Genomic DNA, 26,027 nt, shown 5'->3' with positions numbered 1-26,027 from the left:
AAAATGAATATTTTCTTCATTGATTTCTGGGTTTTGAATACTAGAACCAGAACTAGAACAGGAGGTGTTTCTTAGAAACGGAAACATTTTGGAGATTTGTTTTCTTTTCTTACATAAGGGGTTTCTAAGACGCAGATGAATTGTGAAGATACTGCCTACAGGGAGAAATATATCCTAACAACCAACCTATATAGGAGGCAGCGAATGATCTTCAACAGTGTGTGAGAGGAAAACATGTGCCAAAATGGTGGACTTAGCTAAAGGAGGGAGAGTCAAAGAAACGTGCAGCATGCTTTTGTCACTGCTTATGGAATTGGGATAAGGCTTTTTAAATCCCCAAAATTTTACTTTTGGATTGGCCAACTTGGTAGATTATAATAATCAATAAATTCCATAGATCTAAACGACTCCAATATATCAGTAAACAAATATTATAAACATATGATTCGAACACATTCATAGCAAAGGGAACTTAGCTGCAAATTTTGTTTCCAATCAAAGATATTCACATGAAGGATTTAAAAGTATTTTAGATATTGATGACAAATTAAGAAGTATTCTAAAATTGGATAGAATTAATTTTCTTTATATTAGATTTAAATAAATATAAAAGAGCAATATTCTTTATTTATTTTTTACCTTTAGTTTTTTGTAAAAGAATAGTATTACTTATCCCATGCAGACATAAAGTATACGTAAGGAAATTAGTACTTCCATTAAAACTTCTTTCTTATCTCTCGCAAATAATTCTGAAGATAAAGATCATGTCTCCCTCTCCAATGTACTTTTCTTTCCCATCTTTAATAAAAACTTTTATAGGGTACCTCACCTTGAAAGATTTTTCTAGCTTTAAAACAAAAACCTTAGAGTTCATCCCTTCTAACCTACTCTTAAGATAATTGTTTTAAGATAAGCAATTGTGTTTTATCCATCTATTTGGTGTTCTGATCTCTATACTTTTGATCATATTTGTATATGAACTTAAACCAATAAACTTTCATGATGGATGACTGGCGCTAAAACTAATTAAGACCGCGTGATCTAAGTTTTAGATTATTTTTGCCTTCAAGATTAAAAGAAGAATATTTAGACTTTTATCATACTTTTCCTTTATTGGTTGTCATCCACTAAGTCATGTATCTCTTAAAGGATAATATATTGCACTTTTAAATATGTTTTTTTTTCTTGCATGCATAGGTTGTGTTCACTACATGTATTTTATAATACATATATATAAGGCTGAAACGTGAAAAATGTGATGGCTCTCCCAAAGAAAGTAACTAACCTTCATACTACATCTACATCCAAAAAAGAATTGAAACCCACCAACCCCATCTACCCCCAATTTTCGAGGGCTATGTACCTACAACAATATTAATTCTCTACATGCATGAAAGACATTTATAGGATAAGAGAGTTATTTATATATACCCCCATCGCATGCACAAGTAGTAATAACAGTTAAAAAGCACATGCGATAATGCGTAATGCCTGAGTTGGAGATATCCGCACGTAGTCACAAGATTAACCACTAATACAAAATGGGAATGGTGAACACAATGGGCCAGCACGATACTACAAGGACAGAACTAATCAATTTTTACCAGGGAGTTAAAAGGTTAAAAAAAATAAAAATTAAAAATTTTTAAAATTAATATATTAAACTTAACCTTTAATAATCAAAAGATTTATAATAAATAATAATTTTATATAACATGTAAGTAAAAAAAATAAAAAAAACTTATAATAGTGTTCTAAAAAAATTTTATTCAACAACGGTAATATCTTTTTTAATATAAATAACTAAATTATTTATAAGAAACTTATCATCCATTTTATTTCGAAGATTTATCTTTCTCAATATAAACGACTAAAAAATTAATGTAATCAACATTCAATATTTTTATTTTATTATATTTAAGTTTATAATACTAAATATTAAACTATAATACATCAAAAATATAAATAGTTAAATACGATATACATAATTAATAATTTCTTCTTATACTTAAGATAATTTCCTTTCAACTAAATATAAAACGTAAAGCACATTAAAAATATATACTCAAAATAATTTTTTCTTATATAATTAAGATTAATAAAAATAATATATTAATAAAATTTTAAACAATAACTAATAATGCAATACTAGCACTTATATTTGAAAATTACATATATAATAATTTTTTAATTTTTAAAATTTAAAATCATTAAAAATAAAATTTACATAATAAAAAATAAAAAATCATGATAAGTAGGGGATATGACCTATATAATAAAAAAAAGAATATAGTTGATGATTCGTAGAAATTTAAAAGAAAAAATATATAAAAATTTAAAATATATGAGCAAATAAAATAAAATTAAAAATAAATAAATAAATAAATTAAATAAAAACTTTACCTTTTTATAATTTCACAATATAAAAACAAAAAAGAAAAGAGAGAAATATGAATAGAAAAATTTTAAAAATTAAAAAAATTTAAAAATTTGAATAAAATTAAATAAAATTTGTAAGATTATTTTATTATTTTTTAATTATATTAATTATATATACAAATAATTATATAGGCTAAGTTTGGCAGTATGTTGCGGTTGGAAACAAAAAGCAAGAAGCGTTAGGAATTACTATGAAAAATTATGGTTTGAGACTTTGAAATGTTTGACATGGCTGTGAAAAATTAAAATGTCTGAAAAAAACCATGATATAATGGGAAAGTAAAGAATAATTAAGTTGTTTCCAACGTTATTTTAAGTAAATTATTTTTAAGATGTATAGAAAATTAAATTGTTATGAAATTTAATTTTAAAGATTTATATAAAAATATAATTTTTGAAATTTGAAATTAAATAAAAAAAAAAGGGAGACACTTTTATAATAAATGGAATGGAAAGCTAGTTTTGTCATATTTTAAAATAGGAATGGGTATTTTTCCAAATCAAATCATAGGCTGCAAGCCACAAAACCAGCTCTGGAGGAACTTTGGGGGTTAGTCCAAAACTGACCAGACAAAACATAGAAAGTTGCAACCAAACCGTATGAATAGAAACAGGTGGGCTCTAAATTTAAAAAATGACGTGGCATCAAATAATTGATGTTCCCATCCGAGTCGAAGTTGCAAGTAAAGAGAGGAGGAAATGAAAGCCGGGGGAAGTGGAGGATGCCAACTTCCATTCAAAACATGCACCTACACTCCCACCAACTAGCCCAAGTAGCCAGCTTAGTCATCTTCCCTTCCATGCAAACAAAGTCTTCAACGACTTGAAAGATTCAGGACGATCTTATCGTCCTTTTAAAATTATGAGACCTCTTACCATCATGCTTTAAACCAAAGCATTAGAGCCATAGACATGGCAGTTGCCCGGAAGAAGCATGTGTTGCCTTACAACTTAAATCCGCTCGGATCTGTTTTTAAAGCAGATTTGGAGCATGGAGGATACAAGGAACATCTGCAAGGAGTTTAGGAAGATCAACTGATTGTTTTCTTCAGCAACACAGGGAGAAGGATTGGATTTGATTGTTTTTTCTTGAAGAACACAAGGAGAAGATTAGATTTTGAGTTTCGTTGTGACAATAGACAATGGGGCTTGCAACAACTATAGGCAAGTATCAGCTAGGTAGAACGATTGGAGAAGGTACCTTTGCCAAGGTCAAGCTCGCTGTAGACACCACCAACGGCCATCATGTTGCCATCAAGATTATTGATAAGACCATGGTCATGGAAAGCAATCTAAAGTATCAGGCGAATTTCCAACCCTTTCTTTACTTTGTCTTGTTTTTATCACATTTCTTGGCCTCCAACCTGATGCAAACACACAGAAACCAAAGTTTGTTACGGCTCTGACAAACTAACACTCAAATTTCAGGTACAACGAGAGATAAGAACAATGAAGCTTATGAACCACCCACATGTTGTAAAAATACATGAGGTTTGTTTTTGTACTTCGGGATTGTTGTTAACTGGCACCAATTTATGCCTTCTCATTCATTTGTAGAGTTGAACCCTGCTTGCAGGTTATTGGCTCAAAGACAAAGATATACATAATAATGGACTACATATCAGGAGGACAACTTTCAGACAAATTGGTGAGACTTACAGACCACACCCGGGATTCAGTAAGATTTTGATGTAAAGCTTTTCAATCTACTTTTCTAATCCTCTTTGCTCTTTCTTTCCAGTCTTATGCCAAAAAGTTAAGTGAACCAGAGGCAAGGAAACTTTTCCAGCAACTGACAGATGCAGTGGACCATTGCCATAGCAAAGGAGTCTATCACAGAGATCTAAAGGTGTGTGCCGCATGACATCTTTAGCTGTCTTCACCAATGCACAGTGATAAGTCATGTCAACTAATTAAGATGGGTGTCAATATTTTCCATGCAGCCGGAGAACTTGCTTTTGGATAGCAAGGGAAATCTGAAAGTATCTGATTTTGGACTAAGTGCTTTGAGGAAGGTAGCAACAGCCTTGCCATTTTCTAGAATAGTTTTCCATCTTGTTTTAATTTTATTCCAAAAATTTCCCATGGAAATTTGGCTTAAATTTCTGATAAATTACAGCCTGGAGATATGCTAACTACAGCCTGCGGCTCTCCCTGTTATGTAGCACCTGAGGTAAGAGACATCTCTTCCTGTTCTAGTGTTCAAAATTATCCAAATTGAACGGCCTAAAACAGGAGAAACACATTCAAAAACAAAGGAAGGACCAAAGGCAATATAGACATACAAATGCTAACAACTAGCCTTTATTCATCTTTTAATGAACAGCTGCTTGCAAATAAGGGCTATGATGGAGCAGCTGCTGATATTTGGTCTTGCGGTGTCATCCTTTTTGAACTATTAGCTGGCTATTTACCGTTTGATGATCGCAACCTTGTGGTTTTATACAAGAAGGTATGCATCTGCTTATAGGAACATAAAATGCACCAGGTATAATAAATTACCCTTCACTGATGCTTGCTCCTCTTGTGAAGATATCTGGAGCACAATACACATGCCCACCATGGTTCACAGAATCTCAGAGAAAGCTGATTGGACGAATACTTGATCCAAATCCCAAAAGGGTATAACTATAAGACAGTCTATGACATAGAGATTTCCAAGTTAGAAACAAAAAACTATAATAATGTCTCTTCCTATTACTACAGAGAATAACTATTCCAGAAATCATTGAAGATGCATGGTTTCAAACAGATTATGTGCCTTCCTGCGGCTATGAATGTGATGACAGAATATACTTGAATGATGTTACTGCTGCCTTTAATACAGTTGAGGTAAATGCTCAAATTAGTATTAACATAAGAGTTTCACACACTTTCACCTAACCATCTAAAATACCATACAGGAGCACGATTCAGAGATGAAGACACATAAATCCTCAAATTTCATAAATGCATTCCAATTGATAGCAATGTCACACGATCTGGATTTATCAGGTCTTTTTGAAGGACAGGCAAGTCTTCAAAATCAAAAGCAGCATTTACATCATACAAGCATCCTTAATTCATTCCTAAATTAAGTAAAACATTTTTTCTTATGTAGGATGACAAAAAGCAGAGGACAAGGATTGGATCCAAGCATACAGTTGATGAAACCATAAAGAAAATTGAAGCTGCTGCAATGGATGTGAGTCTGTCAGTTGAAAGGATGAAAAATTCCAAGGTACAAACTTGCTCATGTTTCTGATTCCTGAACAAGTGACTATCTTTGCGTCTAACTTTTTATTGTCTTTCACCTTTACAGATCAAAATGCATCCAAAACAGAAGATGACAAGATGTTGTAGATCATTTTATGACCTATCAGCTGAGGTAATTAAATGGAATATGCTCTTCATACAAGACAATATATCCAAAAGTCTCACAACTGTATATTTCAACGTCAGGTAATTTTGGTTGCTCCCACAAATTGTGTTGTAGAAGTATCAAAATCTGAAGGAGAACTGACACTATACAAAGAGGTATGATACGTGTTTTCTTTCAGTTGATTATCTTTGCTGAAAAATGATTATTTTCTAAGCCAATATATGATGATGAGCAGTTTTGCAAGAGTTTATCAAGTCTACTGATAGAAAAATCAGATGTTTCATCACAAACCCAAGCGTCCAAGTTAGTCGACACCAATAGCAATGACATCCTAAACAATGAAGGGTAAATTTAACATAGATTGCCAGTGTAATATTATGCAGATTGAAGCTGCAGGCTCACTACTAGTTTTCAATCATGCAGCTCCAAAGAAGAAAAAGAAAGCAAAGACCCACGAGGCTATTCCTTCTCATGAAGATCAGCTTTACTTATTTAGTCTTAGCTTTCCTCAGTTCAGCATCCTGAACAGTTCCCCAAGAAGACAAGAAATACATCAACACATAATCTACTGCAAATGCACGGCAAAATAAGAATACAAAATTATTGCTCTTGGGCATCATTCGTCACTCAATACTAAGTCCAAACAACATCATTTGCACAGCTATCTTCATGCTCCATGTGAAATTTTTTCCTTTTACTTTCTGTTCTCAAATATTTTACACTGCAGCATATTGTTCTAATTTGTATATTAGAGGTTACAATTTTTTCACTGAAAGATAAATAACGAATAAAGGAGTTTCTCAACTGCTCAATTTGTCCCAAATGATCCCACTTAGTTCTTTACACAGCATGGATGGTATTCAAGCATGATGGAAGAGTAAGCATTCAATCAACCAATCTATGTTAATCTCTTGCTTCAGTAACCTAGACTTGTTTTGAAAAGGGAGATTTATTTATCTAGTGTGCAGAGATATGTAAATGTTATCTCTTCTAAAACCGCCATTCTCATATCACATTCTTAAGCATCCCAACTGCCATTCCTTCAACATGATTTAACATAAATGAATCTTCTCTCACTCTATACTGTCTGAGGCCTTTGCAACTAAAGCACTGGAATCTAATCTTAAACACTACAACTAGTCATATGCAGGTAAACTTGAGCATACTGGAATGCAATACAAATAAACAGCCGATTTTTGAAACAAAAAGGAGCTTTTTAAAGAATATTGCTATAGAAACTACCGAAAAGTCAGATAAATAGAAAGAGTAGAGGTGTCCATGAGCCAAGCTGAGCCTGGTTGACACCTCTAGAAGCTAAGCTTGAACCCAGCCCACCCAGGCTTGCCATTTAAAATAGATTTGTTATTAAAATATTCAAAAAGTATATTTTATAGTAAGATTTCAATTTATTACTATATAATTTAGAATTAAAATTAAATAAAGAATAATTTCTTATTAATATAATAATATTCCAAGCCTAAAAAATTTTGCCAAAGGCCTGGACTGGCCCGGGCCCACGGACAGGTCTAATATAGAGGCAATGGGACTACATTTGCCCTTCTTCCTTTTGAATAATATCTCCTGATACATTAATTTTAAACTGCATCAAGCATGCTCTATCAAGAAGATATTTCAATTTAATTCCCTTATTCATAGGATTGTCACCCTTTGATATGTCCTGAGTGAAAAATAAAATGTATACTGACATCTTATCTCTTACTTAAACTCTTAGCAGACACTGTTTGATCCACAGAGAAAGGTACTCCACATTAAGATCTTCAAAATTGGAACCTTAATCATTATTCTACTTCCAACTAGTTTTAGCATATAATTTATTAGAATATAACTCCAATTTTGATTTGTACCATTGTTGCATTGGTAGTTAAACATAGGATTTAGCAGTCTTACTTATGAAGAAAAAGAGCCCATAGAGGTTCAACAGAATGTTTTCAGTTTATTCAGTCATGATGATACACAATTACAGATGTATGACCAGCCCTAAAGATGTAATAGTTGGGCTAAGGTTCAGATTGACAAACTGATGATTTAAGCTACTTGCATTTACATTTCATAAGACATGATTTAAGAAACAACAAAAAAGAGTCACTGCAGGCACAAGGGTGGTCCACCGAATGTATGTGCACTCAACTAAACACACATGCAACACGTGCATAAGAACACATACACAGAACTGGATATCCAAAACAAGAAAATAAATAAAGGTCAGGACAAAGAGGTAACTTTCAAGCAACAAAGCAAAGACAAGCTATGTAGAACTATATATAATTCAAGTTTTGTACAATGTCTAGGTATTTGGCAGCCATACAGCTTTTTCATATGGTTACTTGGAAAAAAACCACTTGACTCGTTAAGTTCAAAAATATTTCTCAGACAGTCAAAGGTTTTACTATCCTTTAATAAAGTGCATCTGCGATCACCTTACACCTCATCTTTCCAGGAATTGTGCCAGGACATGCTTCACTCTGCCTGGCTAAATTAGAACTACCTAATCTCTTTCTATCTATTATCCAGGATAAAATGCTAATTCATGACCTATGAAGCAGAGACACTTCCTGTTCTTTTGATCAGGACACTTTCAAATTAACCACCCTTTGCCAAACAAGAACATGCTGAACAGGCATGCTGTGTGATTTTCCACTACAAACATTATGATACCAAAAACTAGAGAACTTTCAAAGAAACCATCTTTTCTTCTGAGGCCTTCAGCTAAAAGGCTACACATATGCAAGTTTCAGGGAGTGTAAGAAGCAACTACTCACTGAGAGGGCTCTTCAGTTCTTCCCTGAAACCAGTTCTCCTGCCTTACTCCAGACATACACACACACACAAAGCAAGAAAGAACTCTAAAAATTGAGAACTGAACAATGCTCAGTATATAGATACCTCTAATTACTAGTAGCAACAAAGGCTGCAAACAAAATATAACACATTATTAACAACTAGGATGTTCATGTAACTGCACATACTCTAAATATAAAAGAAACAAACGGAAATCAAAAGTTTACGACATGAATGACATATATTAATGTAAAAATTTTATAACATACTTACATAAAGATGAAAAATAACAGGAAAATAAATAATTACTAAAGAGTTTCTTACCTTTATGTAGCTCTGAGTTGTATTATATCACCTTGATCAGAGAAGAAAATATGACTTAAAGCTCAAAACTTATAGAACTTCGTGTGAAATGAATTACAAAACCTCCCTATATAGAGCAGGATCAGCAAGAACCACCAAGACAGGAAATACATCCTTGACCAAGGGTCTAAGCTCAATCATGTGACTCAAAATGTAGTCAGTAAGAAAATTGGCGGGCTTAACTTTTATTAGGACAATATTTTTCATCTGTACCACTTATCGCATTTGATATGATCTTTTTGTTCTCCATAGCTTCATGGTTACATACTTATAAATATTGGTGCTCTAAAATATATATAACGAATATCCAATGTTTAACATATTATTGTGTTAAGAATCTCAAGATTTCCACGATTTCAAATGGCATTATAAATTTGTAAATTGGATTGGGAACCTCAAGATAACAGATATGGGGAGAGGGTAAACATTCTTTAAGCAACCAGAAAAGATTGAGTAATATTTCAAGACAACATAGCATGTAGGTGTAAAAAGCACAAGAACTTCATTATTCTAGTATTCCAGAGGTCAAATACCACAACAATAACGAGGAGAAAAACTACAGAAATGCATAACATAATCACACCATCCAGCATCCACAAATTGAATCATGAGACTACAACCCATTTCTCAATCCAACTCATTAGGCAAACACATAACTCAATCCAGCTTTTGATCAAAATAACTTTTCTTTTTTAGATAACTTTTTAGAAGCTATAATCCAAGCTTCTCAATCAAATTGATGAGAATTTGTGGAAAAAAATTTTCTATTTAATGAAGAAAATGAATATAAGGACCAAAATCCAATATATTTTGAGCATCAGGATTGTTGGTCAATACAATGCAAGGGACAAAGATTTTCAACTACTATTCAAGTTGAAAATTAACATATGCAGTCTGAAACAATAAGCATCTTTTTGGAGGAATTCTCAAGCCCCCAGCAATTTTTCCATACGCAGGTTTTATAGCTTTACCAAACTTAAGGATAAAATGCTTTGACATCAATAGTCTTCTGCACAGACACACGCTAATCTTCAACAAATTTTCAAATTCTCAAGCAATGTGATTAAAGAAGCAAGTCATAAAAATGTCACCCGATAGGTAGTGCAGATCATCTATCACACCTTAAAATCAAAGAAATCACAGATTGCAGAAGAGAATAATCAGGCAAACTCATAAGTAGTGATGCCATATATATCTCTGAATATGTGCTTGCAATTACTGAATAAAATGTGTCCTTAAAAGTACTACTCACTAGATTGTGCGAAACTGTATATTTCTAACTCAAGTAATGGCAACCAAGGTAAATCAAATGTGAGAAAAATGACATATTTAGTAGAATAAGAAACAAATTTCATTTCTAAAAAGGAAACAAATTAAAAGTATTGTTACAAAAGAAAGTTAATATATATATATATATATAAATGAGATACAAAAATAAGGGAACCTATTTGGACATAGTTCACCACAACTTTGCAAAATCCGTAATGTTACCATATTGACATAAATAATACACTACAACATTCTCATGTGTGACAATGTGCATAGTACACCAAAAAATAAGTGACCTAACCCATTGCAGAATCACCTGGACGGACACCATACTTGTCCATGTCTAGAGAAGAAAATTGTCAATCATATGGAAAACTACATCTGCTCCATCAGAATTCAACCAGTAGCTCTTTACCTAAAGCAGAAGATATAATATGAGCACAATTATAAAAGTAGGGTGAAAAGAAAACATTGATATGTGCAAACTAACTTGCAGAAGGACATACTTTATATGAAATGCACACTCTACCAAAAAATTTATAATAAATTAGTAATACTTACTAATAATGAAGGACCTAATACATAACCAATGAGCTCATTTTCAGATACTAATTGCCTCAAGTTCAAGAAAATGTTTTAACAGATAACTCATCAATTACACCAATATAGCATTCATGTGAAGGTAGAGTCAAATAATTATAAATCACAACAATAAACCAAGATAGCATAACAAATAAATGAATAATCAGATATGAATTGCTTCTGATTGTCATTTCAATATATAAACTGATATAGGCATTGCTTAAATTTATCCAGGTAGCCTCCAAATGTATTGATGTACACCCCTTAGTCAAACTGCCCTTCCAAGTCACGCCTCTAGCAAAAAGAAAAGAACTCCAAAATATTCTCTTCATGTTGGTACATTGCCATAAAAAGAGATCCTTGACTAAATGCAAATGGTGCTAATAATAAACTTGAGTATAACCAGGTGCAATAAGGCAGTGCTTAGGTCTTTTTTGGCCCCTCTTTTGTTTATAACAGTAAAAAGTGGGCACACATCCTTTGTAAAGTAGGCAACTGGCTGCAAACATTTACCCCTCCAAGGACCCATGATGTGGGTGCCTTGTGCAGTCGACTACCTTTCAGTGAATTGTTGGCAGGAAAGGGAGATGTCTGGTCTTTTTGAAACAAAGGCATCACAACTTAAGCACAGAGAATACAGCAATTTTCAATTTTGTATAAAACAGATGATGAGCCATAGAGAGTAGAAAAAAAAAATTATTTAGCTATTGAACTTGCCTGAATTGTATTATGAGCAACATATCGTTGTTTACTTTTTTGAAAGCTTACATCAACACGTTCCCAGGGTACTTGAGTAAGACCTTGAATCATCACCTCTACAAATTAATGGGAGAATGCTCAAAGTAAGATGAAGAAGTTTAAATAAATCAACACGATATGAAAATGAAATTGACTAGTGCAAAGACCAGACAGCATGCTCAAGAATGAAGACAAATAATAGCAATATGCCACTAATCTGACAATGACATACTGTAATTTTGTAATAGTTAAAAAGAAAAAGACCCTGAGGACACCAAGGTAACAAATATCCCTTCAATGAAACTATCTGACAGTGATCCTACTTCTATCTAGATTGACAATTACAAGCAATTCAACAATCTGTAGCAGGTTTACAAAATAACAATTGATCTCTATCCCTCTCCTTCCCACCCCCCCTTTCTCTCTCTCTTTCTATCTCTCTCTCACTCTCTTCCCCTCCTTCTCCCTCACTCTTCACCTGCATGCACACTGACATATCTTCATGTTAGACAATTTATAACAGCTAAAATCTAACATGAATTTCACCAATCCATAGAACAAGATTTCACCATGTTCAGCCTTAAGTAGGACCAAACTATAATTAACGGAATCTTCACTTTCTGGGCATAAAATACCCTATATTTAATTGTTGTACCAAAATCTAAGCAATAATCCAGAGGCAGAGAAATTCAACAAACCTTCCACATCACTTGTTTGGGCTCCAGAAACAAAGGAGGCTTTGTTTTGGATTTTGTTCGTAGTTTCCCTCTCAACATATACAACATGTGGGTACTTCTCATCAATTACAAGAAGATTTGACTGGAAATAGAGATGAAAAATATTACTCAAACTAAGCAGTCATGTGGGAAAGAGCTAAGAAATATAAAAAGGGACAAATTGAACAAAAAAAAATCACCTTTGGAAGTTCATTTTGACGTCGGATTGACGATGTTCTCCAGCCAACAATATCTCAGATACAAGTCAAGAAAAACATAATTTTATACAGTAAGACAAACACATGACCTTATGCATAAACTAGATGCATCAATTGAGAAACTTTAACCACAAAAGATACGATCATAGTTTGCATTTGCATATGCCACACGTCGCTTAAATGCACGTAGAGCTGATCTATACAGGTTAATTAAAAAAAGGATATTACCAAGAGTGTGGTCGTTCAAATTAAGTGTTAAGACAACTAATCACAGGAAATCAGAAAATTAGCACTAACATGAATTTGAGGTCATCACTGTCATCAACCATTCTAAGGAGAAGAGGGGGCTTTCCATCATCATTGTCAGTGAGAAAAAGATGCTTTCCAGACCTTCCAGCAACCAAGTGTGCAGTCTGAGATGCTCTTTTCTCAAGAAAAGGAAGACCACAAAGGAGTGGGAGCTGCAAAAACATAGACAACAACCTCAACTACACTAATCAAAGTTCACTTTATCTATAGATCTAATACAAGAAACAAAGAACAGGTGGTCAATAAGATAACAAGTAAACGATTCTCTAATGGAGAGTCAGCACATCAAATAACTCAAATTTCTACAGTGCCGCCAAGCTTGTGTTTTCACTTTGCTTCACTAATTAGCTATCCATGTCCCAAACTTTGCCAAATATGCAAAGCCACATCAAATCATGGTCTGAGGTTACAGGATAACCTGAGTTTTTCAAGAAACTGATTACAGCATACTCACCGCTCTTATTCCCCATTAAGAACTGTCCATTATTGTTCCCAATATTCTCAGCACCTCAAAGGAGTCCAGAAATCATCCATATGCTTTAAATATCATCATTATACTTAAATTATTAAAGTATATACATTTAAAATGGAGAAACTTCAAAAAAGGGAAAAAAAGGCAAGTAAAGATAGCATTCTGTCTTGAGAAACATCCTGAGAAAAAATTCACAAGTGACAACCTCCAAAAGAGGAAATTTTTCTTCCAAATAGATGCTCAGTGTCCAGGAACAAATCACCATCTTCTGCAAATTTATACATGGTGAGACAGCTTTGATCCTCGGCTTATTATATGGCACGCATATCCTGGGCTGTATGGGATTCACCTCAGCAGAAACTGTAGGCTAGGAAGGGTTCGTATTGTTGTATACATAGGAGCAAATTAGATTAATGACTAACTATTTTTGGACTTAGTGGATAGAATGTTTTTTGGGCAGACAAGTGACCCTCAGCGAAGCTTTCAATTACTTGGTTTTTTAAACCAGACCCCCCCTCCTTTCTTTCTTTTTTTTTCTCTTTGTTTTTGTGTTCAATAGGCAGCGTTTCATGAAAGTATAGGGTGTTTTTTTATTTCAATGGTATGATATTGTTTTAAAAACCTTAGCCATGTCCTTGGGCTGCCAACCCTTTGGTGCCTCTAAGTGCTCTTTTCCTCACTTATTCAACTAAAAAATATTTCCAACTTTTCAACATATGACAAGGGGACCAACATCAATTATTTAACAGGGAGAAAACAATATTGAATATATTGCAGGTCAATGACAAGTAAAACAGCATGCCCAGCACAAAACTGACTCCAGAAAACTTGTAAAAGAATGCTACTTACCTGTTTATGTCCCCTTGAACCAAGATGTGGTGTTGCAAACGTTATAAAATTCATCGGTTCCAATCCAGCAATTCTATCTTCACAAGGCTGCTCAAAATATTGCATCGAAGAATTTGTGTGCTTTTCAGTTGAAGAGTTCTCATAAAGAACCGATGGATCTAGCTTTGAAGAATGCCCATAGAGCCTCCCGATAGCATATCTTGCAACAAGACCACCTAAAGAGTGAGCCACGAAAGAAATCTTCTGTACCTCTGGCCTACGTTTGACAACAGCCAATACCTGCATTACATATTAGTCCATAATTCAAGATTATTTCGCGATTCTACCCAAAATGTTCCCAAAATTACAAATTTTCAGAACAAAAACCAGGAAAGTCTAATTGAAGATGGCTTTTAGCAATAAAGAACACTAGGAATAAGATAAAAAATTTTATTACCCAAATACCTCTTGAGCTAGCCTTTCACCCATCAGATCAACACCATCAAATGTCAATTTTGAGTAGTTGCATTCGCTGCCTGTACAGCGAATATCAAATCAAAATCTGTAACATGTGTATGTAAGATAGAATAACCAAAGAGATGCAATACACAAAAAGAGATGGCAAATACCAAAAGTCCAAAAGGCTCACGAAAAGTGACATGTGAAGAGAGCTGGTTTGACTTATTGAGCAAAGGCAAGGTACTGTCTAATTTGCTAACTAACTAGTAGGGATTATTTCTCCGAACTAGTTTGAATTGTTGAGCCTGTACAGACTTTGGACAGGCACTCTGTCCACTATTATTCCAATATTATTACTTTCACCCAATTTAACCATATTTTCCATGGATTTGCTTAAACCTTTCAACCAAACAGATGATATTAGCAAACTATTGTTGACTTGAATTCCAACTGTTTTCCTTTTTTTCAGTAATTTAAAGTCCTGTCTGTTTCCAGGCTTAAATTTGGTTACTTTTCAACTTGGTCTAGCTTGGCCTGTCTTAGCCATCAACCATGCCTATCATACATGTGTAAAAGACCACTGACCAAAAGTTACATACATGAGCGTTAATAATCTGCTTCTTCTATTGCTTCTGGACAAAAGAAGCCTCAACAAAATTAATTGGAATCATGAAGCAACAAATGCTTTTTGTACTTTATAAAGATGAAAGCTTCTAGTCCTGAAATATCACACATTATGGGGTAAAAAAACAGATGTCACACACAGTGAAACTCACTATTGGAGACTTGATTTGCTTCAAAAACTGTAACATTGTCTCCACCATCATTCTGCATTTTTCTTTGGTGTCTAAACCAACCCACATAACTAGCTTTACCATTATAAAGACTGCTATCTAACTAGAAGGTATACTGCCCGGCTTTGCATGTGAACCTCTTCCTGAGGGTAATGCACCATACCATAGGCTTAATTAATATTTAAGGGAATGGCATAGCAAGCAAACCTTCTAAGTCCGATTCACCTTAAATATGACTATAATAAATACCATAAAAGAAGAAGAATCAAAATTTTCAATTGCCCTGTCTGCAGAAAAGCCTCGATGAAAAGTAAAAAAAGGTATGCAGAAATGACATGCTAAAATCTGTTTAGCGAAAAAAGAGATGATGAACTGTGTAGCAAATTTTGTAATTTAAGATCTCAAAACAGGTATGCACAAGTTTTGCTGTCATCTCTCCATAGTCCCAAACTGAATGCTGAGGATTATGAGATTTTACTTCTCTAATAAGTTCAGAACCAAGCAAACCTTTTTCAAGCTGCAGTTGAGAAACCAAAACTTCGATATCATATTCATTTTCCCTCTATCACTTATTTAGTTTTCCTTATTTCCCCATTTTTTGACATTTTTCCTTTTCAACTTCATGAACCACATCAATTACTAGTTATAACCCCAAGCTTTATGCATAACTTACAAGACAGGGCAAAAGTAATTTGCGTTACACCTATCCTCATCCCTTTCACTCCTTTCAATTGTTATTAACTTCATCAAAATATCTATCTGTCTTTACCATTCTATAATTAAAATATCTTATGGATCTGAAATTTGGATCACGCTAGAAGCTTCTAGGTGGAAATCTTAGGATTTAAAACCATCTTCATCCAATCACACTATTGTCTTTGTTTTCTTCTCTCCCATTTCTTCTCTTCCCCTGTACGATGAAGTACCATTGGCTATATCTACAACTTTTGTCTCAACAAAAGTTTGAGTGCTCAAACATGGGAAGATTGTCACCTCAGAAACTTCACACATCATCACCTGACTTTTAAAATGACAATTGTCTCAGGTTAAAAAGCCATCTTTTGACTCATTTTATGTGGTAATTGACAGCACGCACCATGCATTTCATTCTGTTTTGAACAATTGGTACATAAGGCTTTATGTAAGGCCACCTTGCAAACAAGAGACGAGACTTCGTGGAGAAATGTGACTAGCTATATCTAGGAATTCTCAACTAAGGAGAGGAGTAAAGTAGAAATCACAAAATAATTCATAGAAGAAGTCAAGAATCAGTGCTCAAAAGCATTTATAAGAACACAGGTAGAACTTAGAAGAAGTGGCAAAAACATCGTGAAATTCAGAGTAAAATATATTATAAGAATGGATTCAATAAAGCAGCAAAACTGACAGTGAGCTACACAATAGTCATATATCGGGTAATATGAAAAACACTAACACCAGAAATTCATTCCATGACATGCAAGCACCTGATTTTTATAATTATTATAGCATTTCGAAAATGAGAACTTGCTAGACTGATTACTTTAAAAAATGAATCTAAATTAGTTAATGGTTCCAACCCATTGAAGTTTCATCTCACAGAATACAATCAAAATAAGTATGGTAGTTCCTTCAACAGCCAATCAGCTATAAAAATGTCTTTAAACTGAAGGGAAAATTCTAATACAAAAATTAAGCACACTACTTAAAATTTTTGGCTATTTGATTAGCACTCATTAAATAATCAATGAACTCAACACACACGGTAGAAGTAAATAAGGGAAATGAGGCAAAAGAAATGTAAGAAAGATACTCACGGTGCACTATTACTTTGTCAGGTAGCTTATTCACAAACTGTTCTGCAGCATATCTCCAGTCAGCAGCACTATAAAAAAGGATAAAATTATTCTAATTATTTTATTACCTTTTTTGGGGTGAAGAATGTATAAATTGCATGCAAGCCAAAACAATTTAGTGAACCACCCACAAGCCAGCACAATATAACAAGTAAAAGAACATATAATTTATCCAAATTAAGAGACTCGTCGTGAGATCTAGAAGGGTAAATGAGACAAACTTGGACTATAACACATCTAAACCACTTACTGCTATTAATATTACTATCTGTAAACAAGGCACACCATTTTCTATCTTTGTAGCTTCAAACTCAAACTCACCTCGCCCAGTGACACCTGAGAAATTCCAATGTCACGGGTCATTTTGCTGATATGATTTCAGACCCACCCATTGAATTTGAGGTTTAGGGTTTAGGGTATAAGCAAAGAATCATTATCCAACACAACATCTATAGAGTTCAAAGACTTCAACGCATTAAACCCAATATGTCTACTACATATTTTAAATCTGATCTCTTTCATATACTTAGATGAACACATAAAAAAAAGGAACCCACTTGTGGTGTCATTGAAGTCCACCAACAGTGCATTAAATAATGATCCTTCAAAAAAACCATTTCTACCTCTTCTTACAGATTTTGGTCTAGCAAGTCCTATAAAGCACAGATATGATATAAGATACAAATGCAATACAATACAGACAAAGTTTCAACTTTTAGGAAACAATACAACAATGTGTTAATAAGATACAAAGGTATACATATTTATACAAATAAAAAATATTTCATTAATTTTATCCTAGAAATAAATAAAAAGCTCTAAAAAGATTTTAAAACATAAAATCAATTAAGATCTTGTCAACACACTTTAAAAAGCGGACCACTGGCCACAAACACATACAAAGAAGCAAGTTTACTACAAATGACTTTCCTAAAATGGTTTATTGATTATGAATTATAAAAATTAGTCAAAGCCAAATTCTTAGATGCTGCGGCAAACAAAGGAAAAAACCAAAACCTAATGCTTTAACCATAGCCACCCAAATCTGGTACTATAATGAATATACCCATTTAATATAGTTTATTCTTTTATTTATTTTGATGTCAAATGGCTTAAAGTAATTGGCACGGACAAAGATACCAAAGTCTTCCACTTCTCCTCCGTTTCTCTATTTGCTTCTCACCTCTTTCACCTAAGGACTAGCACATCTTCAAATGTTACAAAGCCACCATGAATATCCTAGAGGAGCAAAGCAATTTTGCTGGCATCAATTCCACATCAACCATCAAGATGCTTCAACAGGTCAGTGGGATGTTTTGATCTTTCTTGTTCTCATTCTACCCAATCTGTTTATTAAAGACATGGAAAATGTCTCTAATGAAATAAATTTAACCTTTCATGCTTGTTTTATCCACATACATCACAAATTTTCTATCCTTATATATTTTCCCTGTATAGACAACTATAACAAGAACAATGAAGAAAAAATCATTTTTATTTTATCTAATGTGTCCAAGAACGTATTACTGATGTCTCCCTCCTTCTATGACATAAATGATATCCCCTGCATATCCCACTGTATCTGGTGTGTATAGACACAAATACCATACAGATGCAAAGGATGTTTAGAAGCATCTATGCTTTCATTAGGGCAAGACGAAGGATGTTAAAGAAACCTATATAAGTGTACAGGTACTGTACTTGTACATATTTATAGATTTCATTTCAATTTTAGTTGCTAAAAAAACTCCTTGATAAATCAAAGCAGTAGAGATAGCAACCCACAGAAACCACGCTGCATCATAAACACAAAATAGTCACATAATGCAGATTCCTACAGCCTTTGCTCAAAAGTTGGGGTTGAAAAAGTTCAGGCTAAATTTTAGGCAAATGGGGCAGCTGCCTGCACTGGGATCCTTAATCATTTCTGAATCAAACGAATTACGCTTTTGCCCCCGTAATTATGAAAATCACGCTTTTGGTTTGGGGTAATTACAAGTTACTTCTTAGCATTTTAATTGATGTAATAACACGTTACATACACCTCAAACTAATTAAAATAACGGAATTAGCTATAATACAAAAACAAACTAATTTAACAAAACTTGTGTGTATAAGAATATATTTACGTGCAACGTTAGCTTTAATAATTCTAACTATCCCTACATTCATTATCAAAATGAATTATCTTACATTTCAAATTACAACATTTTCTAAGTTTAATTAAATTCTTTTAATTTGATATGGAAATATTTATAAAATGAAAGGTACCTTCCAACGAGACCATTGACCATGATGACAAGATGTTCAGGCGAAACCCTGGAGTTCATGGCGTCGGCGTCGTAAACATCTTGGTCGCCGCTGTCTTCTTCGACTTTGATTCCCTGTTTAGGCGGCGGCTCTGTGCTCTTGAAGCAACCGCCGCTCATGCTCCGAACCCACGCCATCTGCATCGGCTGCATCCGCCCATACGATAGCCAGTTGAGTTTCGGCTTCCACAACGGGAGCCCTAATTTACTGAAGCGAATCGAGTGGCGGTTGGGGTTCGGGTTTGGGTTAGGGAAACGGATCCTTCCGGGGTCCGGCGTGGCGGTTCGGGGTGCTGGAGAAATGGCGGCGATCATGTGGGGAAGAGAAGCATGGGCAAAAAAACGTAGGAAAGAACTGAGTTTTGCGATTCAGTAGTAGAATTGAAAACAAAAAATGGCGTGTGTTGTGGAGAGTGAAAGAATTTTGGAAAGGGATGGGTTGGGGTTTTTCGGAGATTTTTAGTTGGGCAGTTACCATACGTGAAAGGAACAGTGACGGAGGCGCCAAAAATATAAAAGCTGTCGGAGCACGGAGCAGTTACATTTTTACACGTGTGCACGTGTGTTTTCACTTAACGGCGATGCCCATTAGGAGGAATCTGCGTCGCCAAGCAATTTTAAAATGTTGTAAAACCAAAAATGTGGGACAACAAGCTCTCTTTCCTACTTGTCTCCGGCTAATCAGTAGCAGCTTTATCTAACCATTCGAAAAGTCCACGCGTCATGGTCAAAGAGTTCATACACTAGCAAGCCATTTGTACACTAACAGCCTAGGTAGCCCGCACGAGCCAGGCGGCCTCGGCACACAATAGTCTAGGCAGGCGAGCGAGTCCAAGGAGGCCAAACAACCTGTGCACTCTAAGCAAGCCAACAGCACGACGAGCCTAATAGGAGGCCCAACAAGGCCAAAATTGTTCACTGTTTCCTAAAAGTGACTTATCCTATTTGAACTCTTATATTGGTGGATGTAAATCTCTTAACCTTATCTTGTATTTAAATTATAGCTATTTGTGTATAAATATCTTCCTCTCTTCATCTGCAATACACAAAAGTTTGAGATAAAAACTTCCATTCCTTTCAGGTTTTTCTTTTCTTCCTATCTTTATTACTTTTGTTGTTTTATAGATTTTGAGTTTTACTTAAGCATGATTGTTAAAGTTTAAAGTCAAATGAAATTGAGTTAAAATCTCGACATATGACAATTTGTATAAGAGTTATGACAATTAAAGAGAGAGATGGCTTTCACTTGTAACTTGCTCACATTGACCTAGGAGATAAAGGGATACTAGATGTGCAACCAAGTGGGGTAAGTCAAGTTTGAGGGATATACTATCCACTCTTAAAAGGTCAAGTATCCAAAATGGAGATGATCATGGGAGAAATGAGGGAAAGATTCGAAGAGGTTGAAGCCAGCGTGGAGAAGCTGCAATCGCAAAATAACAAGCTTCATGGGGAGTTACAATCGAACCTTAAAGAGTCAATGGATATGTTTAATCAACAAGATGTAACAATTAAAGTAGTTGGTTAAGGCATTACGACAAGAAGTATGGGGGCTTAGGGACAAGCTTAACACACTTAAGGCAACCATGAGGGGTAGTGTGTCAGTTGCTCAGATGGGGCTCGAGTAGAAGTGCCAAAACCTATGGAGTTCTAAGGCAAATGAGAGGCCAAGGAGGTGGACAATCTCTTGTGGAAATTAAGGCAATACTTCAAAGCCAAAGGCATCGTGGATGATGCTCTTCGAATCAATTCAACGACTATCTATTATATGGACACAACCTTACAGTGGTGGTGGTGTAGGTGAGTTGAGAAACTTGGAGGAGCAACCATCAGCTCTTAAGTAGAGTTCTAGAAACAATTCTATCTTGAGTATGCCGAGAATGAGGCTCGAGCAAAACTCAATAAGTTAACCTAGTAAAGTGAGGTAAGAGAATAAGTCATAGAATTCTATGAATTATTGTTGCAGATTGATAAGTCTATTTTATAGAGTTATTTGATAACAATTTTGGTTGTATTTTGTCTAAGTTCTTGAGATTTAGTATAATTATTAGTTATTTTTAGTTCTTTATTTTATTTTAATTAATTATATTGGATTCAATTACTTTAAGTTATTTTATGATATTTTGCTTTAAGATTAGTTATTATTTAAGTTAGTAGATTGTTTTTGTAGATGTATTATGAAAAGGGTGATAATTTGTGAAGAAAAATGAATTCAATGTGTAGACTTTTACTATATATGTTTCAATATTTCAGGCATATCTTTTACTATAGAAGTTCAATTGACGTGATTCTTAAATCATTCGAAAGTTAATAGGCAGAGTGATAACTTCATATTTACCACTTTTCCCATTTCAACTTTGAAGAAGGAGAGAATTAGGTCACAAGTCAAACTAGTGTAGCAAAACCTAGAAATTCAAGATAAAGTATAAAGCGTCATGGCCATGGAAGCATCAGTGCCATGGTGCCTAAACAAAGCAAGGATGCTTTGGCTAAATAGAGGACTCGGTGCTGTGGCCACCAAAGAGGCAATATCACAACACCCAAAAAGAAAAGCTGGCAAAAAAGAAAAAGTTGCAGCGCTTGCATGTTAAAGGAAAGTTTTGGTGCGTTCAGACTTCTATTTCAACATGGATTCAAGCTCTATTTAACCCATCTTTCAAAAGCATGTTTGGAGAACAATTAAGCGAGGTTTTTCTAAAAAAAAAAAAGAGGCAGTCAAGTTAGCAAGAAAATAAGGAAAACAAGAAAAATTGCAGATTGAAGACTTAACAAATCTTGAAGTTCTTTCTTCTTTTACTATCTTTATACTTTCTTTGTTTAGTTTTGATATTTAAACTTTTTTGGATGATGTTTTTAATGGTTATATGGAACTAAATTTTTTAATCTAGAATCGTAATTCAACCCAATACGTAGGTTGAATTTTTAATATTCTTTCTTGCTTATGATTGATAGTGTTTGAGTTGTTCATTTCAATTTTGTTCTTAATGCATCTAATTGCTTGATCGCCAATTAGATTAATTTGGAAACCTAAATAGAATTGAAAAAGGGTGTTTAGAGTAAGCCATGGATGAAATAACATACATTCAATATCGATTGCATGAGATGATTGATTTAATTAGTTTTCAAAATAAGAATACACATAGTTGTCATATGTAACTATAATTAGAGTCTAAGCTTAATGAATCTTTCTTAATTTCAATTTGCATAAGAATATAGTAAGTTGGTTAAGAAAGATATTCTTATAAGAATATCAAAATAGACTTATAAATACATTAGAATTTTAAGTTAACAAGTTGAAACTATCTAGTAAATAAAAAGAGAGTAGAAGAGATTCAGATGAAATATTGAGAAGATATTGTGGTTCTAGACTTTTGGTTGACTAATTCTAGTTAAATTGTTTCTTTTAGTTTTAGTTTTAGTTTTAGTTTCTTTAATTTTTAGTAGCTTTAATTTTAATTGTTTAGATAAGATTAAATTGTGTTAATTTTAGTACTCAACAAAAAGATTTGGGCAATTCTCCATGGAACAAATTTTACTTTCTATTATATTTCTTGTCAACGATACGTGTGTTGGAATGAGCTCTACAGCTAATTGGATTGGTTAAGGCTTGATTCCAATCAAGCAACAATATTATTTATGTTGAATGATTAGAGGTTTTCCTTCATCAATAATATATCAATTATAATGAGTTATAAGTCTAATTAGATGAAATCTATGAGATTAATATGTCTTGTAAAGGAACTGTAATGAGTTACAATTTTAAGATCCTTATACATGAAAGTATAATCTCAAAATGCTCCTAGTTAATGTATCATTGAGACTAGACATCAATGATGCTTAAAGATTGGTATATTCTATGTTCATTAGTTTAGAAGTAAGCAATCGATCTCATAGATTGAAATATAAAGATACTCGAAAGCAGAATATAGGTGCTTGCCTAGGAGAGCAAGTTCACTGAACATGACTCACCATGAGAAGTGCATTTGGTAATACACTCTAGTGTCTATGCAACATTTATCATGTGTCAGTTGTGTAAATACTCCCTAAACTTGAGACACTAGGTTGTCGTATGTGTGGAGTGTTATGCTTTGATTTCATCCTTACAAGTACCGAACTAAAGATACCAAAACAGGATGCTTTTGGGTATAATATGAAGCATGTGAAGACATTTGACAAAATAGGAATCATCACCTCAAGTGTTTTAGAGGACATATTCTATTAGTTTTTTGTTAACATTGGCTTATTGAAGTCCTTAACCAAGGCATCATGGAGATTATGAAAAGGTTTCATAAATCTCTATATAGCAAATACTATAATTGCAAGAACAAATATAGAGGTCAATAAGAGTAGACATTGTACCAAGCTTTAATCATCTCTAAGATATATGATGAGAAATGAATTACACAGATAGATTGTACGTTGAAAGGTTGTCAAAGAACCCTTTGACTTTCTTAACGATTGGGTGGCTATGATGCATTGTTAGATGCCAATCTTGGTCTATGGAATTGATTATAAATTAATTGATTGAAATTTATATTTATCAATTAAGTCATTAATCAATTCCATTGCTAACATGTTAGTAACCTAATGGTTCATTCACATGATTGTATTTGAATTAAATTGGGTCAGTGATGATTTAAATTAGACTTAAATCACATGTTAGGTATTTAATTTCTATAACTTTAATTAATAAAGTTTAAGTAAGTTTTAGGCATAACTATATAAATAATTATAATTATAAAGCCTTGATTGCAAAATATAAAGAAAATTAATTTTGATTTTAATTTTTAAGGACTTAATTAAAAAAGTCTAATTAAGTAATGGGCCAAATATTAAAATGTGTTATAATATTGAGGGCTTAATTGCAAAACTGAAGTTATTTTAACCTAACTATATAAGACACCTTTTAACTATTTTTCATATGAGAGTTTCTCACAATTGAAGAAAATTTAATTTTTGTCAGAAAAAGAAAAGCATTTTCTCTCTTTGCCACCACTCCCTTTATTTGAAAGAGAAAATTGCTTATGAAGCAATTTTCAAGAAAGGTGTGGCTAAGATTATGAAAAAGAAGAAAAAGACAATTGTTGTTGTCTTTGCTAGCACAAAATATAGGTTAAAACTCCTTCCTTTGTTGAATGTTCAGGTGCAATCGTGTGCACTACCGTTGGAGGCCAAGCACTTGATTGGCTAGGGTTTTGCCTCCTTTTGGTGTTCATGGGATTGCTTCGAGAAGTGCCATTGTGATTTTGAAATTACTTGGTAAGGTAAATTTCTAAATAATAATTTATTTTGTATTTTTATGTGTTAAATATCACCAAGGAGATCCATGGGTAGAGGCATGTTTTGGTTGTTTAGTTATAAAGTTTTAATTTTCTTTCTGCTATATATTTTGAGCATGTCGTCCATAACCAAACCCATCAGTGGTATAAGAGCCTTCCTTGGTTCGATTTTAACACATTTCTATGTCTATTGTTGTTAATGTCTTGTTGAAAAAGAATATGAGGTGTTTGGATTTTGTTCTACATAAAGTAGTAAGTTTAAAATTTTACAATTTGTTCTATTTATTTTGATTTCTAGAAAAATTTTAATGGTAAATTTTAAAATTTATTTTTCATAATATTAATTCCATTTTAATGTCAAAATATTGCAAATTAACAAGTGCATGAGATGCACAAATTAATTTAGCAAATAAAGATTCGATCTCATGACATTATGGTGTGATTTAAATGGTAGAATTGGATTTTGTCTAGCCATGGTATTAGTCCATTTTCAGCCATAAAAGTGAGGTTTAAGTGCTTCATAAAATGCAAGAAAATTAAGGGATCAATACACATTAGAAATGTTCCAAGATGGATAATTATGTGTGGCCAATGATGGAGGTAAAGCTGCTAAAACGTGGCTAAAACAGCTGCTGTTTCCAATAGTGACAGTCACAGTTTTGTTTGCCTTGGCAACTAAGAAAGGCCTAAATTTGTGCCATTAGTTGCACCAATTGGCTGGGGTTTTTTTCTTTGGAAATGTTCCATAAATTATCCAATTTTTTGCCAAGAATTTTAGGGATTTAAATCCTTAGAATTAAGCCTTCATAAAATTGAGTTAGTAGAGTCAAAAACATTGTTGTATCTATAGCAACAAGCCACAGTTGAATTTTTTTTTGACTGACAAAACATTTCTTAAAATCTTGGAAAATTACTATGGAATTGTTCCATAAGTTGTCTATCAAAGAAAATTTAATTGGGAATTAAATTCCTGCTTTTATGCCACCAAATATCTGTAAAAGAAAAAATAGCTGTAAAAGAAAAACAAAACCCAAATTGCCTCTACAGATAAAGGTCATGGTTTCGAATTTTTTTGACAGCCAAAAACATCCCCTAAAATCTTGAAAAAATATTACGCCATAGTTCCATGAGTTATCTATTAAGCTAAATTTTATTGGAATTAAATTCCTAAAGATGCACCACTATAATGCCATGTAATTAGGACATGTCTGCTACTGTCTGCAGCAGGACACTATCTTGGTTAAGACATAGAATTTG

The 26,027-nt window shown here is 33.5% G+C and overlaps 2 protein-coding genes across 2 annotated transcripts; one reads left to right on the top strand and one right to left on the bottom strand.

Annotated features, from left to right (window-relative positions):
- Positions 1-3,146: 3,146 nt before the first annotated feature.
- Positions 3,147-6,604, top strand: CIPK21 (CBL-interacting protein kinase 21). Its single transcript, XM_021421957.1, has 15 exons — positions 3,147-3,743; positions 3,868-3,930; positions 4,016-4,087; positions 4,181-4,288; positions 4,383-4,454; positions 4,559-4,612; positions 4,766-4,891; positions 4,972-5,061; positions 5,146-5,271; positions 5,343-5,450; positions 5,540-5,659; positions 5,741-5,806; positions 5,881-5,955; positions 6,036-6,145; positions 6,224-6,604. The coding sequence occupies exons 1-15, from the start codon at positions 3,582-3,584 to the stop codon at positions 6,273-6,275; spliced, it is 1,404 nt and encodes a 467-aa protein (XP_021277632.1). The 5' UTR covers positions 3,147-3,581; the 3' UTR covers positions 6,276-6,604.
- A 3,756-nt stretch (positions 6,605-10,360) lies between these two features.
- On the bottom strand, positions 10,361-20,173 carry LOC110411692 (alpha/beta-Hydrolases superfamily protein). The gene is made up of 10 exons (XM_021421958.2): positions 19,454-20,173; positions 17,144-17,211; positions 14,560-14,630; positions 14,116-14,394; positions 12,783-12,946; positions 12,627-12,682; positions 12,468-12,520; positions 12,250-12,370; positions 11,531-11,628; positions 10,361-10,646 (listed from the first exon to the last, which is right to left on the bottom strand). Exons 1-10 carry the CDS (start codon positions 19,804-19,806, stop codon positions 10,575-10,577), a joined length of 1,335 nt encoding a protein of 444 aa, XP_021277633.1. The 5' UTR covers positions 19,807-20,173; the 3' UTR covers positions 10,361-10,574.
- Between the last annotated feature and the right edge of the window lie 5,854 nt (positions 20,174-26,027).

The sequence above is a fragment of the Theobroma umbraticum genome, unplaced genomic scaffold (assembly GCF_002168275.2).
Source record: "Theobroma umbraticum cultivar Fairchild unplaced genomic scaffold, ASM216827v3 scaffold_56.0, whole genome shotgun sequence".
Classification (NCBI taxonomy): Eukaryota; Viridiplantae; Streptophyta; class Magnoliopsida; order Malvales; family Malvaceae; genus Theobroma; species Theobroma umbraticum.
Note: the sequence above shows the minus strand (reverse complement) of the source record. Positions and strands in the feature narration are given on the sequence as shown.

Bases quoted from the DNA above. Each gene is read 5' to 3' on its own strand.
- CIPK21 (XM_021421957.1), top strand. From the start codon at position 3,582: ATGGGGCTTGCAACAACTATAGGCAAGTATCAGCTAGGTAGAACGATT. The intron at 4,613-4,765 runs GTAAGAGACATC...TTTAATGAACAG, and splicing joins CCTGTTATGTAGCACCTGAG to CTGCTTGCAAATAAGGGCTA. The intron at 5,451-5,539 runs GCAAGTCTTCAA...TTTCTTATGTAG, and splicing joins CAGGTCTTTTTGAAGGACAG to GATGACAAAAAGCAGAGGAC.
- LOC110411692 (XM_021421958.2), bottom strand. From the start codon at position 19,806: ATGATCGCCGCCATTTCTCCAGCACCCCGAACCGCCACGCCGGACCCC. The intron at 17,212-19,453 runs GTACCTTTCATT...CCTTTTTTATAG, and splicing joins GTCAATGGTCTCGTTGGAAG to TGCTGCTGACTGGAGATATG. The intron at 10,647-11,530 runs GCAAGTTCAATA...CTTCTGCTTTAG, and splicing joins TTGCTCATAATACAATTCAG to GTAAAGAGCTACTGGTTGAA.